The following is a 15,502-nucleotide window of genomic DNA, read 5'->3' as shown; positions in this document are numbered from 1 at the left end:
AAATATATTTAATGGAAACATTTGCAAGAGCRTGTAGTGTTGGGAAAATGCTGATTATTAATGAGTTTAACAAAATTATAAAGCCGAGAAAATGTTCTTTCAACACTGTGCCAAGTACATACYGGATTAGTCTTTCTTGCAAAACTGAAATACTGACACAAAAGAATTCCTATATGGTCTGGCTAACACAGGAAAAGGAAAGGAAAATTGATTATAAATGGAAGTAAGGTAATCCCTAGAATCATTGTTGGTATCACAGCTTGAATAACATTTTTTCTACAAGTATTTCAGAGTTAGTATGTTAAACCCCAGTGAAATAACAAAAAATGGGGATGGCGTCCAAGAATTTGTTCTTAATTTCACACAAAAATCTGTATGTTTGTTGCTATTACACATTCCAGTAACTATACTGTTCGCTTTATTTATGTAAGTATATGAAATACTAAAATATGTATAAAATGACTGTGATTTTATGATGTATTCATAATAACAAAGATATTTTTCTTATGCGGTTGGTATTGCTTTTGTTACATAACCTGTTTGCTGAAAAATGGAAATGCTTGGTCAGAAGCAGCAGGCGGTTTCCACCGTCTTTTAGCGTTGCTCTTGGAGCTTAACGACACGCTGCCAAGGGCAGGACTACGAGGACACAGGCTATTGCAGAACGCGCTGTGTCTGCGGACACAGCGCATTTACCCACCTCCACTGTTAAAACGGCGGCTCCGACACCTGCCAAGCGCGACGGGACTCGGCTCCCTGGCTCCCCACGTAGCTTGCGGTACGATACGGAGCGTGAGTCTCCCTTGGCATCCCACCGCCGCTAACGGGGGCGAGACAAAGCTTCCGGCAGCCGCGGCCCGGCCCTCACGCTTGCCTCGAGGCCCTCGCCTCACTCACAGCTCAGAGAAACGGCCTACGCGGGAAGTGTCCCGCCGCCCGCCCCAGCTACGGTGAGGGGCGGCAGAGGCCGCCCCCGCCCGGCTTCCCCGCGCGCCGCCACGGCCCAGCCTCAAAGCCGCCGCAAAGCGTCGCCGGGCGGGCTGCGGCGGGAAATGGCGCCCGCCGGGCGCGGAACTACAGCTCCCAGCATGCCGCGCGGCACGCTTACCCAGCGAGCCTAAGACCACCTCCTTCGGCGCCTGCGCGCGACAGCCTGGCGGCGTCACAAACCCGCGCCGCAAGACTCCTCCTCACCCCCCCCCGCACCTTCCCCTAAAGGGGGTGCTCGCCCGCCTCGGCCCCTTCGGCCAGGCCGGGCCCGGCCCGCCTGCACGCCCCGTTCAGACCTCCCGATACGCGGGTTCGGGCCCCGCTGGCCCCTCTTCCCCAGGGATCTGAGATGGCGCCCGGGCTCGTCGTCTCCTGCCAGCGACCGGCGGCAGAGGAGCGCTGCGCTCGGCAACCTGTTCTCGCCTCGGCATGGCGCCTGCTCAGGAGAGCCCCGGTCCTGTGAGTCCTGGTTCACCCGCTCCGGCCCGCGGCAGCCCCGTGCCGCGCCGGCGGAGCGGACCGCTGCTCCCGGCGCGCCGCGCGGGGGCTGCCGGGAGGCGGCTCCCATGGTGCCCCGCGGCGGCGCGCGGGGGCTGCCGGGAGGCGGCTCCCATGGTGCCCCGCGGCGGCGGTGGCGGCGGGAGGAGGGCGGCAGGATGCGGCTGTCGGCGGCGGCCGCCATCTCGCACGGGCGCGTTTACCGGCGGCTGGGCCTGGGCCCCCGCTCGCGCCTCGACCTGCTGCGCAACCTGGTGACGGCGCTGGTGCGGCACGAGCGGATCGAGGCGCCGTGGGCGCGCGCCGATGAGATGCGGGGCTACGCGGAGCGGGTGAGCGGCGGCGGCGGGCGGCGGCGGCGGGGGCCGCGCGGCGCGACGTCCCGTCACGGCTCCTCTCTCCCCRCAGCTCATCGACTACGCCAAGCTGGGGGACACCAACGAGAGGGCCATGCGCATGGCGGACTTCTGGCTGACGGTGAGTACGGGCCGGGCCCCGGCGCGGGCCCTGCTGGCGGCARCGGTGCCGGAGCTGTGCTTGCCGCCCCGCAGGAGAAGGACCTCATCCACAAGCTGTTCAAGGTGCTGGCGCCGCGCTTCCAGCCGCACCCCGGCAAGTACACCCGCCTGCTGCAGATCCCCAACCGGGACAGCCTTGACCGTGCCAAGATGGCAGTCATCGAGCTGAAGGGGAACCCCTTCCCGCCACTCATCCGCCCGCACTGCAACACCGAGAAGACACTGCTCAACCAGCTCCTGAAGGGCTACCGGGAGGACGTGCAGCGGGCCGCAGCCCCGCAGGCCCCCGAGGGCACCGCTGTGTAAGCACCACTCTCCACAAGGGAGCCCCCACGCAAGCACAGCGATGGGACTGTGTGAGCCACCCATACATGAGCCACCTGTTAAGGCAGCTCACTGCTGTGCCAGAGCACAGGAAGGGAAAACACGCTAGGAGATCTTAAGATTGATTTTTAGCTGTGAATTATCRTAACAGAGAACGCAAGCTTGAGATTTACTTCCTTCTTCCAGTGATTTAAATAGCAACTGAGCAAGAGAAGGAAATCAAGCTGGGAGCCTTGATGGTTGATGTTCTGTGTGTAAATAAACACTATTCAGAAAGTGAGTTTGATACTGTTTTGRTTATATTTCAGCATACAAGATTAAGTGGCTTATTATAGGAGAAACCTTGATTGTTTCTGGTCCAGCAGCCCTGTATCTCCACTCCCCTGTGACTGAGCTGCTAGGGCTTTACTAGAAGCCAGTGTGTAGGCTTCAGTGAAACATCAAGCTAGTTTTGCTGTCCCAAAAACATGCTGAATGCAAATCAGAGGGTGGTATAAGGTTGGCCTTACAAGTGGCAACACCAAAACGACTTGTGTTATAATTAAGAGCCAATGCATGCAAGAACAATAGCATTTGCTCTTGACTTGAGATTTGTAGACATCTCAGCCTCAGTTCCATATTGTTCTCTTAGAATAAAAAGGGATGGTGGCTGTACTTGATTAGACAATGCTGTAACTGCTAAGAGATGTGAAACTTCATTTGCTAGTTTTACCTTTGATTTGTACTTGAACGCTCCATCCSCATGTTTACAAGTAGGAGTGACTGAGTATGCACACATAACAAGGTGTGAGCTSTATGGAAAGACAAGATCTAATGATATTGAAGAACTTGGAATTTGGTAATTCTCTGTTCAGGATTCTTATTTCACGCAGCATCATCTGTTCCAGTGACAGTTCCAAAGASAAGTTAAAGATGCACAGTACTGTTTAAGGAAAGGGAGGAGGAAGAGTTAAACTACTAAAAAGTTAGTGTCCTGGAGAAAGTGCKTGGGAAAATCTTTATACTTCCACTGATCTTGAAGCTGTACTCCTTGTAGATGATGACCTAACATGTTGTTCAWGCAGACATTTTTCCCTTCTACAGAAGGGATCTACTAAACTGCTACTGCTGCGTAGCTTCTACATTAAGGGTCCATTTGGGGGGGGGGTTAATGTCAAATTGTTTTCAAGAATAATAACCTATCTTTATTGCTTCCTTAAATAGATTTTTCAYCCAAGTAAACTGATACTCGGTGTGTTACTGGCAATCTGATGACCCAGTATGCTGAGCTTAGCCCTCTGGAGATTTCTGCGGTGCTTTAGGAGCAGAGATGCTGCCCAAGCTTTTGATTACTGTAGAGTTTCAACGTGATACAGTTACTGCAAACCTTTAAGGCAGAGATCAAGACTATTTCACCTGTATCATCTCTTAGAATTCATATGAGAAACCTGAACCCTGTTTGTTATGCATGAGTATGTTACCTACTAGTTTATTTAAATCTCTGGATTAATGAAAAGCTGACAGGTACGATCTTAAGCACTGAATTGGTTTCCTTTCATCTGCCCACCTGTCACTTGCTTAGAAAAAGAGGGATGCTGGCTGACAAACTGTTTTGATATAAAATTGAAGGCTATGAATCATTAAAAAAAAAAAAACCTCTGTCAAGGGAGTAAGAATAGCGTGGCACTGGCTCTATAAGAAAATACTGAAAATACTGTGTTATGCCTGTGTTGCTGTTATCCGAAACATCCATTTTGATCCAAGGATGAAGAGCCAGAGGGAAGAGAGGGCAGACGTACAAGTTTGTGTAAACATACAAGTGTGGAAACACCAATTTAGAAAGACAATTGGATAAAAATGTTTAAYGAAGAAAAGCAAACTAGGGCCTCTTGTAGCTGTCTTTAATAACTTGAGGAGAAAAAAAAGATGTAAAAAGCTAATGCTTCTAAGCTATGGGAAAAGTCCTGATACAAATTTTTAATATACAGATTCTTAATGTACAATGCTTTTTTATGATGCCTGTATTGAGATTAGGACAGCTGACAAAGCATTCAGTCTCACAAACGCTGTCTGTAGTCCCTCTGAATGCAATTGTTCTGCTACGTGCAGCATTTTGTAAGGTTGCAGATGCTTCTACYAAGAGGGGAGGCTGTCCTACTGGATTGTCTTGTACTCAGATGGGTCAGGCTTTCAGCTGCCTGTAGAGAAAAACAAACGGAAAGTTCATGGTTAATAYGTGAAGCCTATTCTCCTGCATCCTGGCTATCAGTCAGGTCTTTCCTGTCAGCCTTATAGCCAGATGATAGACACAGTTGTACAGGTCCGTTATCATCACTTGTGTGTTCTGCCCCATTCCTTCAGCCTCTTAAAAGGAGGAAGGCTTACCTAATTGCAGCTGTGAGACTCTGATACCAGTCATTAATATCTTGTTGGTCACTGGACATCAACAGAAGTGTCTTATGTAGAAAGGAAAGCTGAAAAAGAGGCAGAATCTGGTTCCTCTTTGTACTGTCCCTTGCCAAGGCAGCAGCTCAGAGAGACCTGACCACTGAACTTCTGACTGGGCCCTGAATGCAGATTTCCACCATTTTCTTTCCCCCTGAGAAAGAAATGAGCTTTGATTCTAGGGGAAGCTGGAGGCTGGGTGGTACAGAGCCAGTGCCAAACTTGTCTCACTCCAGTCCTTCCAGATGACAGCTCCCTTAGATTTATATGCTTTATAGGATGCTTGGAAGTGGACAATGCCAGTCCTTATGGGCTGTTTGTTCATTTTTTCCCTTGTCCCAAGCTGTCCCTGAGAGTTCTTTGCTACCCCCACCCACAAATTCACAGCTTMTCCAGAAAGTCTTCCCTTTCATGGCTTACAAAGCACAAGTCAAAATATGGTTCTCCAGGTGCTACAAACTGGGAAGAACTCAACTTGAATCCTGTACCTATGGCATTAGCCCCAGTTAAGATTTTTCAATATATAAGGAGTTGGATGAGTGAGCAACATCCATGGTGATACCACCGTCTTTCTGCATTCTCTGTTTTCCAGGATATCCTATAAGCAATAGGAATGTCACTGCAATGCTGTTTATTACTTGCCGGGCAATGTGGGAACTATCCCCAAAAACGTGCTCTCATGAGGGCACTGTCAGAGTCTTTGCAGGCTCTCCTCAGCCAAGCTGAGTGAAGCAAGCAGCAGCCTGTATTCCAAAGTGCTCAGGAGGGCCTATACTGTTAAGTGAAAAAGGACAACATACCTCCCCCAACTCAGACTGCCCTGCTCAGACTAGTTCTTTGTATTTAGTATTGTCACCCTTTCGTCATCTCAGGCCTGCCACTGCTGAGACAGCTGGAAACTTGGTTTGCAAGTCCGACCCCCACTGACACATCTGCAAGGCAGAAGAAGGAAGACTTACACTGAGAAGCCCTCCCTGGCTCTGCGTGTGGCCAAACACTTTATCCACAGTGCACTCCTGAAGTGGGTAAACAGCCTGGCATATGAATTTGTTTGAGTTCAACAGGTGCAGCGGATGGCATGGCTTTGTTGCAATAAAGATATCAGAAAAAAGGAAGAACATCCTGCGCTTCAGTTCTTCTCCCTTTGAAGGCACCACCAAAAGCCAGCCTTCCCGGATATACCAGCGCCCTGAGCATGCAAGAGAAATGCAGACAGTTGTCAGATAATCGCTGGCCAAAAGAAGGGCATAACATTGCCGCAGAAACATTTTTTTTCTACCTTTACCCAATAATCCACACRTATGATGCAACAACCACAATCACATTCACAGATACGCAGAGATGTATCTTGGAGATATTTACACACAGTGACTTCAATGTGTACCTTGGAGCATGCTCTTGGCATGGATAACACACAGTTGCACAAGAGAAATCCGTTATCCAGGTAGGTGATCTTATATGCCAGTGACTGACGTTATACATCTCMACTGTCAACGCAAATACTCCCTGATTTCTGGCACTGTTTGACCATGGAGATAAAAGATTCTTATCTTGCATAGGGTGTGACCAGAAGTCCATGCAGCTGTAGCTTAAAATAAAACAACGCGGTCACTGAGCTCTTGACACTCAAAAAGGGTATGGTTCCTGCACTGAGAATGCAGAGCTTGCTTACATGCTTCCAAAATTCAAGTCTTTCTCTCATTCTCATCTCCTGCTCACTCTCCTGAGCTCCTTGGACTCCCTGTGACCATCTTTCTGACTGCATGTCATCAGCTCATCCTACCTGAATGTCAGGCAATGAAGCTGCTACTTATCCTTACCAAAAGACTTTTTTTGAAGTGARAAATCAGTAAGTGCCCAAACTACTTACTACCTACAACCTATCTGTGGAATTTGGGCTGAGAGAAGAACATTGGTTAATATGAACTGGGTCAGAAGTGAAGGCAAGCCTACTTCCAGTTACCTCAGTTTGGCAGAGGAAAAGCAAAGGTGTCAGKAAGACCCACCTGGGGCCAACACCTTGGTCTTCTGTCCTTTGAGCAGTTTTTGAACCCGAAGTAGCTGCAGTGAGTTYTCTCTATTGCGAATGATGTCTTGGACCCATCGAGATACTTCAGAAACACATTTCACAGTCTCTGAAATTATAGCAGCATATTGTGAGGGTGCACAAGTGAGTACATGCTACTCCTCATCTATCTTGATGTGAAAAGAAAGGTGAAATTAAGAAATGAACATTTAAAGCTGACTATCAGTGATGAATTTGCTCATTAATTTTAGCAGGAGATTGGACCTCCAAAGGCCCCTTTCAACCAACACTTCTGTGGTTCTAAAAGACATGTTTGCCAATGAAATATTAGACAAAAGAATAATTTTCTGAATTTGAAGGCAAGAATAAAGAAAAAAAATGCCCCACTACAAGTGATGTTGACTGCTGCTAGATGATAAAGGACGTAGGAAACATTGAAGCACGTAACCAACAGAGCTCTCATTTCTCTGATGAAACCTCTAGGCCCTTCCCCCAGTCTGTTGTTACTCTCTATTGCTATTCCCTGTACCTGCCTCCTGGGATATAGCTCTTGATCAAGATGGTGATGGGAAAAGAGTAATGCCCTAAAACCTCAGACAGAAGAGGATTTACTTTTTCCTGTGGGAAGTAGATGAAAGATGAGGATTAGCAAGGAGGTTAACACTGATCAAAGTACCAGCATTTATAAGGGGGGAACATACTTGCAAGTTTCTGGTACTCCATGTTGTCTGGGCTGGTGTTCTCCAGCAGGTCTCTGAGGAAGTGTTTGTACCTAAGATAGAAGGAGTAGTTTTATTTTATAAAGAGATACCAGGAACATCAGTCTCTCCTGTTCATGAAAGATGATGACCCATACTTTTTTCTTCACTAGGAGAAAAAAAAATCCAAACTGTGCAATCTGAACCTGAAGGGCCAAGCCACCCTCGATTTCAGCTCTATCATTCTCAAGGTATCTAGTAAACTTTTCCATAGATCTATAGCACTATGTTCTCTCACCTTTGTGACACAAAGCAGTCCTTTTTTGTGTGATAACTCTGCCATCTAAAGGCAGTCTCCAGCCTACCAGCTCTGATCAAAAGTCTGTCCTCACACATTCATCCATCCTTGGCCACCTGGAAAGCTGACCAGTTCTGTTATTCTCTGGACATGTGGTACACCAATTATATAATTCTTATAGATAGTTTTCAAGGCCCTTTGCTGCAATCCCCATTGCCACATACAAGTCAGAATAAAGGCAACACCAACATGCATCTAGAAAGAAAAATAAGAACTAAGACGTTTCCAGACAGATTATCAACAACCCTAAGAAACATAGTTAGTGTCCAGCAATCTTACTGGCACCCACTGACCATAGCAAAGGTCTCACCACCTCATTCACACTGCCAAGTCTGACTGGCCCCTTGTTCCCACAGGGCATTTTACTCTCTATCTTCCCAAAGAAGGCAAATAAGGAGCTTAAGAAACATTTATTTTGAGACTCAGACCAAGGAAAGACTGTGAGAACACATACAAATTTCACACATGCACAACACCCCCCATAAGTCTAACCAAGCAGCTCTATTTCACAGTTCTTTGAACACGTTCATTTTATCTTCATATRTAATAATGAAATCAACCCACATATTTTACACATTTGCAACCACTTCTTGGAGAGCTGATAAAAACAACTGCATATGTTGCTTAAGTTTACAAGACTCTTAGACATCAACATTCACATAAAAATGCCTTAAATAGCAGACAAAACTCTGAACTATTGAGTTTTATTTCTCAATGGAAGCACTCATACCACATATTCCCTGCCTACATAAGAAAACAAAGACATTGTTATAAAAAATTTGGAGCTGCCTCCCCCCCTTCCCCACTCTTCATTAGAAAAGATCAGATCTCCCCAAATGCTTTCTCACAATGAAGTCAAACTATTTTAACAGCCTGAAGTGACAGAAGAAATATCACATTGAGCGGATACACAAAAAGACAGAAGTCATAACCAGTAGGGTATGTAACCAAGAGTTTTGAAGATATACTTGAATAAGAAAGATAATCAATGGAAGGATTAGACCTATTAAAGCACAGCCATTGCTCCAGAGCATAGGACAGCAGCAAATATATTGTTTTATATATTTAAAGAAATATTCCAAGGAACTATAGGGAAAAAAAAAGGACAAAAAACCCACAGGCATCTTGCATCTGTATCTGACAAGCCGGTTAAGACATTAATTTAAGCTACCCAAAAGACTGTGGTATACTCACCCCCAGTGATCTTCAAAAGAAACAGATTTTCCTTACTCTCTCAAATTAACATTGATAAGAGCAGCTACTTGACCCACAACAGCAGCAACTGGAGTTCCAGCAACTTATCTGTGCTCTGTTTTATCCAGGTACCCCTCCTGAGAAAAGACAGCTATCGAGTGCATATAGCACCCTCTTGTCCTGCTCTTCAAACGGACACCTCAAAGGGAGAATGCAGCAATCCAGACTGGATGTGTCCAGACTGAGAAAACTGTCAGGCACCAAATAAGAAGAAAGCATATGGTCCTGATAACCAGAGATGGGAGAAAAGCTCTCCTGACTTCATTAATCTCATCTCTTTCCAAGAGCAGTTATCTCCAAGAAAGAAGAGTCACAATGTTCTAGATCACCAGCCTGCACAAAAGCAGAGAGAGACCATCTCCATCAGACAGCCTCATTTCTGCAGCATTTCAGACTGCTTGCTTTTGTCCAGGGTCTAGCTTCAGTCACTTCCTAAGATGACAGCCTTAACKCCAATTTTACCTCAGAGCTAAATGAAGGACTTGGGAGTCAGGGCTAAACATAGCCACCTCTCTGCATTATCTCCCATACAAGTACACTGATTCCACTTTACAGGCACACCTGCTTCACTGCAGTCTGTATGCTCCAATTTAAAGACACACTAAGAAACTCTGTTAGCAATCAAGGCACTACGGCTATGTTGTTCCTTTTCCCTTCTCAGACTAGGACCGTAAAGACTCAGAATTGCTTACTTACTGATGCAATCTCTGCAGGGGCAAAGGAAGCAGATCCTCTAGCTTCTTCCCTTGAAATTGAGGTCGAGACTCCTGGAGCTTCTTAAATCGTCGAAATGACTTATTCTGCTTCAGCTGCTCCTGTATGTGACAAAGCCGAAAGCCTTGAGACTGCAGAAAAAATATGCACTCCAATGGTCTGTGCCAGAGCTTAGAAAACAGAACTCCAGTCCTAAACACAAGCATCAGCAACTTCTTTTGTGGCCATAGACAGATTGTTCCCTTTCTCCTAACCATCACATTCCTGAGGGTAATGGYAGTGACATCCCCTGTTCAGGCAGAGCAATATAAAGCTAGTTTACATGGCACATAGAAACAAAGATAAAAGGAAGGGTAGCTCACACAGATAAAAAGCAAGSAGTCCATCAGTGGCTTTTGTCACTCATCTCAACACAAAGCAACGCAGCCCAGTGCTTTAATTTCTTCAAGGCAAGTATCCAGATCAACTTATTTTTCCCTTGGGACATCAAAAGTGCATGCATATGCACATAAACAGAGCAGAAATATATTCTAATACTTCAAACAGCTGTGAACTAGCTCTGACAAGAACTGGCAGTCGGGCAGCATGAACTGCCARGTAAAGTTTTCAGAACTTCAAAATAAAAATATATCCTTCCAAAATCTCTTGGAAGATGGACTACATCTGAAGAGAGAGGGAGAAAGGGCAGAGAAAAATTAAATAAATAAATAAACGAAAAAGTAGGAGGGGAGGGAATTTTTTTTTCTACAGTTGAAAAGAAAAAACGGGAAGTAAAAAGGAAATTCCACTAGAGATGTTTGGAAAAGCTCTGCTCCCCACAAAAAGAAAATCATGCCTGAAACAACAAGCATCAAAAATTTGAAACTTTAAATAACTAGCAATGCTTTCCTTGTGCTGTCATGACAGAGAGATCGGGAAAATAGCAGCAGCACAGGAAGAAGGAAATTGATCACTCCAAAAACAGAAGAGAAAGGGAAGATGTAGCTGTTTTGGAGACGGAGAAAGAGGAGGAGGAGAGAACAGGAAGGGCACAGGCAATGATTACCTTCAAGGTTTTATTTGCCTGCTCCAATTTCTCAGAATAGTGGCCATAAAGCTCCAATTTCTGACATAAATTTTCCAGTCCTAGTCCCAAATTCCCTCTCTCCAGGTGAAGTGAGAAAACCCTGCAAACAAGGAAGAAAGATAACTATGGACAGATACACCACTTATAGCATTTTCTCAACTTCCTGTAGTTTGCTCCTATCCTGAATTTTGTTTGTCAGTCACCATCTCACATCCAGTTTCCATCCAGAGCACGTACATAATGGTCACAGTGTACGCTACAGAAAGCGCCCCTTTTTAAAGGAGTACTTTTAAAAGAAAGAAAAGAAAAACAGAGCAGAGTTACTGAGCTTAAAATTACTATCCAGACAGCAACTGGGCATCCAGATGTATGGATATAAATCAGCAGTTTCCTAGTACATCTGCAAGTGCCACCAAGGCTAGCAATGCTGGAAATGAATGCCTGTTTCACAAGATGTTAGGTTTACTTCCTGAAATCTTGTTTCGTGATCAGTATAGAATCCTCCCCATATAATAAAGGAACTATATCAGACTGTTAACTTACTGGCTGGCCAAATATATGGATTCTAGGGGTCCAAATATGGTTTCCAGCACAGCAGGTTTTAGCGTCCCTTTGGCCTTTAAAATTGTCACGAAGAACTAAGTGTAAAAGAGAAAACACGTCAAACAATCAAATGTGTTAACAATCACAGCTCACTCAGAGGTTATTCGCAGCATGCAGCAGCAGAAGTTGCAGCCTGCACGCTCTTGAACTCAAAAGGATATCAAGCATTGAGAATGCCTACCCAAAAAAACATCAGACACAAGTCTTYTTGGTAATGTTACCATAACTTTACTGACATCCATGACAGCACTAGAGAAYTGATTGAGTCTATTCCAATATTCCYCGACGTATCTGTTTTTAAGTATGTTGTTCATTATCTGCCTTTGTCTTCTCTGTGCACCTCTGTTTCATAGGTCTCAAAAATCTTAAGCCAGGGGCCCCATACAAGCACAGCTTTATGGCTTACAATTGGATATGGATAAAAGCCAAAGGGCCAAAACCACAAGCTATCAGATGTAACAGAGGAGATATAAAAGTACATTTCAGCCCTCACAATGTGAAGAGTTAGGATTTGTCCCATGCTGTAAAGATGCATCAGAGTCCTGCYGTGTGACACTTCCCGTGAAAATACRCTGCCTGAAAGCAGCCACATATCCGAAGGAGCCAGAATACTCACTGTGACCACCAGATCCAGCTGCTCAAGATACTTGTGTTCWGTTTCCAGTAGCTCCTTGGCTGTCCGGCTGCGCTTTCTCTCCCAGCGGGCCCTCTGCTCTTCAACAGTGTTTGCTCCAGCCATAAACGGCAGGGACGAGTCATTCATGATAGACTCAGGGCTGAGATGCAAAGGGGTATAYTAAAGAGCCAAGAGAGACAGATATATGACAGATGCACAACCTAGGCTGTAGAGCAGGATTCTGAGCTACAAACTCTACACTTTGCAATGGAAGAAGGGAAGTCAGTTACTAGTAATTTTTACTAACAGCTTTCTTGTGCTTTCCTGTCGGTAGATACAGGAGCCCTGCATCAACCAGACGAACAGCATTAGAAAKATCAGGCTGTGAAAGCAAGAGAAATTGTACGTTATAACGGGTCTGTGAGCAAATCCCAAGGATTCAATCCCACTCGTTTTTCTAGTCCACAAGCTTCATGTATTGTCAAGATTCTTTATGTAACATTCTCAATAAAATCAAGGAAGTTAGTGGGTGGAGGAGGTGCTGCTGGTAGGCCTTACAGAAGTAGAAATCAGCCACAGGATGTGTCTTGGGAAAGCAAGCTCGCTCTTGCTTGTTTTCCCCAGAGATTCTCTAAAAAGTCAGTGATTTGCATGATTATTTTCTAGAAGTAGTTTGTGGTCTCAGAGATGAGAAAGACTGAGCAACTGCTATGAATCACGCTACCCTTATTAACTGGCTTCTCTGCTGCAGTAATGAGGTCAGGGTTTTGTTATATGCAGAAAAAAACATTAACTATTTTGTCACCACAGAAAGAGGCATGTGTTACCAGAGCACGGGTTAAACATTGCTCTGTCTTTTAATCAAAAGGCAAAAGAGTCTGCTGCACACTTGCTACATCCTGAAGCAAGATACAATCTGTYTGTAGTTCTGTGAGTTTGCCTCAGTCTTGAAACACCACCCACAAAGGTTTTGGCTCGCATAGCAAGGGGCTACACTAGTGWGTTTTCTCAGAGTATGGAATTTCTCAAATACAGTCTTTATTCTAGAGGCATTTCAGGTACTTGAATATAAGCCATGTAGCACCTGAAGATAGAGGCCACTATTTGAAACAAAAATTTCACAGAAAACGTGTAGAGAGAATCATTTGATGTGCTAGCAAAAGTCTGGATAGCTGAAGGGACACAGGCAGTACTTTATAGCAGCAAGAGTTTCTCCAGAGGTTTATTCTCACAGACATTCAGGGAACAACAAGTCTAGCTGAGGCCAGGTTTTTGTCGTTGTAATAGGGCAGACTTGACATCTCGGTTAGCCAGAGAGGTAGAAATACAGATTCCACTAAGCAAGAGCTCAGCATCTGTGTGAAGTTGCAGCATACTCACAAATAAGGCTAAAATGATCACTTGCAGAGTGCTTTTAGCCAGAAGAGGCTGATGTCATGATTGTGAACCATCTACCTTTTGCAGCCCAGTTTGTTAAAAAACAAATAAAAAAACTCCAAGCGAACAAATTAAAAAACCCCACTCCACACCCAATGGGTCTGACTATATCTCTTTTGCATAAAACAGAGCAAATACTCAGTATGCAAAGATATATTATACAGTAACTCTTCCAAGTTTCTAGGGTTAGAGTTATCTGAAACCTGCTGGAAGACTAGAAAATACTTCATCTACAGGTGATATAAGCAGGTCAGCTTATTTCTTCCCAGATACAGAATAGAAATTATGATTATACTTTCTAAACTCTGTGATGTTAGAAATATTCTCTGTAACATTTYTAGAATTTCTTCTTAATATTTTAACAGTCTCCAAAAGTCTCCCTTTATTATCTTAGCCCAACCACCCTTGATACTTCTCCAAAGTCTTAACAGCCTACTGGGTCAGAGCTAAGGGTCATACCCTTAGCACTATATCCTGTCTCCAAAGACAGTGATATTTCCATGTGCTTGCTGTCCACATGCTCCATTTCCTTACTGGTGCTACCCAACTAGACAGAAACCAGTGGGTGTTTTACCACCAAAACAGGCTGAAGAGTCCTAGAAATCCAGCTTGCAATTAGGACTAGTTCTGTGGCCCATTGGGCACACACAGCTTGGCGAGTTCTTCACAGAGCAGAGCACACATTCCTGATTTGGCTCACAGGGTCCTTTGATTTGGGCCCCTGCAGTGAGCAGGAGATCGTGGTGCACACAYGGTGCAGGGCCGCTTGCAAAGGTCCTTTCATCTGGACTGCCTCCAAATTGGGGCAGTATCAACCAYGGGCACCCTCAGGGAAAACCAAGCGTTCCTCAGGGTGCATTGCTCCATGACCTCCTCCAGTTCCCTATTTTCACAAGTTTTGACCGTTTAACCGTTGCCTTCTCCTTTCTGTCATTTCATCATCCCTCATGAAAAAAATTAAATAAAAACAAACGAACAAACAATCAAAAACCCCAGCCAGCTGTGGAGGAGCCGTAAGAAGGCCAGCACACAGCCTTGTGCTTCCCCAGCGCGGGCAGCTTGCACCACCGCGACTTCTGCCTTCAGCCGCCACCTGAGGACTAGCAGCCCGAGACAGACCCAACCTCGGCCGCACGGCGGTACTGTTATCTGCCRCCTCCTTCTGCTTTTTATTTAAAACTGACCCGACACCCTCCTCTCCCCACAGGACAGGGCAAACTGCCGCTAGCTGTTGCGGGCTGACGCTTGCTCAGCGGAGCCGGCTCAGAATCCTCGGAGCGGCGTGGGGCTGCCGTGGGGCTGCCGCGGGGTGCCCAGCAGACCCCGGTGGGACCCGCAGGACGCCAGGGCGCAGCCGGGTGCCCCAGGCCCCTAGGTCTCGGAAAGCAACCGGCTGCTCTGCGGCTCCGGGGCACCCCCTGGGGAGGGCCTGAGGGGCTGGAACCCCACAGCAACCGCCTCTTCTTGTGGGGGTGAGGAGCAGCCTGCCACCCCATAGCCCAGCCGACCAGCCCCACAACAACTGCTGCCCCACAGCCCAGCCCAGGCTGCTCTGCAGTACCCCCTGCCCCACAGCACCCACCAGCCCCACAGCACCTGCCACCCTGCAGCACCCACAGCAGCCACTGCCCCACAGCCTGACCTGCTGCTCAACAGCACCCACTGCCCCACAGCACCAGCCCGCTGCCCCACTGCAACTGCTGCCCCACAGCATCCACCAGCCCCACAGGGCCTGCCACCCTGCAGCACCCACAGCTCCTGCCTACCAGCCCCACAGCAACTGCTGCCCCACAGCCCAGCCTACCGCCATGCAGTGCCCGCCAGCCCCACAGCACCCACTGCCCCATAGCCTGGCCCGCCGCCCCACAGCGCGGCTTCACAAGGGCCGGGCCGCCCCTCAGGGCCGCCCCACACGAGGCCGCCATCGCCGCCCGTTACCTGCTGCCGCCGCCCCGCGTTCAAACGGCGGCCCCGCC

At 46.8% G+C, this 15,502-nt stretch overlaps 2 protein-coding genes across 3 annotated transcripts; one reads left to right on the top strand and one right to left on the bottom strand.

The window, feature by feature from the left end:
- The first annotated feature begins 1,581 nt into the window (after positions 1-1,581).
- MRPL17 (mitochondrial ribosomal protein L17) lies at positions 1,582-5,720 on the top strand. Of its 2 annotated transcripts, XM_085326288.1 has the most exons (4): positions 1,582-1,820; positions 1,897-1,965; positions 2,040-2,308; positions 5,627-5,720. In XM_085326288.1, exons 1-4 carry the CDS (start codon positions 1,647-1,649, stop codon positions 5,679-5,681), a joined length of 567 nt encoding a protein of 188 aa, XP_085182414.1. In that variant the 5' UTR covers positions 1,582-1,646; the 3' UTR covers positions 5,682-5,720. The 2 variants fall into 2 exon arrangements, with proteins under 2 accessions (XP_085182414.1, XP_085182415.1); XM_085326289.1 differs by lacking the exon at positions 5,627-5,720 and having other exon boundaries at positions 1,585-1,820; positions 2,040-2,610.
- Positions 4,162-12,265, bottom strand: ARHGEF39 (Rho guanine nucleotide exchange factor 39). The gene is made up of 9 exons (XM_085326286.1): positions 12,090-12,265; positions 11,414-11,508; positions 10,850-10,970; positions 9,787-9,905; positions 7,482-7,552; positions 6,761-6,889; positions 5,714-5,943; positions 4,695-4,783; positions 4,162-4,507 (listed from the first exon to the last, which is right to left on the bottom strand). Exons 1-9 carry the CDS (start codon positions 12,234-12,236, stop codon positions 4,492-4,494), a joined length of 1,017 nt encoding a protein of 338 aa, XP_085182412.1. The 5' UTR covers positions 12,237-12,265; the 3' UTR covers positions 4,162-4,491.
- Between the last annotated feature and the right edge of the window lie 3,237 nt (positions 12,266-15,502).

This window comes from Rhea americana, unplaced genomic scaffold (genome assembly GCF_003343005.1).
Source record: "Rhea americana isolate MKP2758 unplaced genomic scaffold, rheAme1 scaffold_13, whole genome shotgun sequence".
In the NCBI taxonomy this organism is placed as follows: domain Eukaryota; kingdom Metazoa; phylum Chordata; class Aves; order Rheiformes; family Rheidae; genus Rhea; species Rhea americana.
The sequence above is the reverse complement of the archived record's forward strand: the minus strand, read 5'-3'. Positions and strand labels throughout refer to the sequence as shown.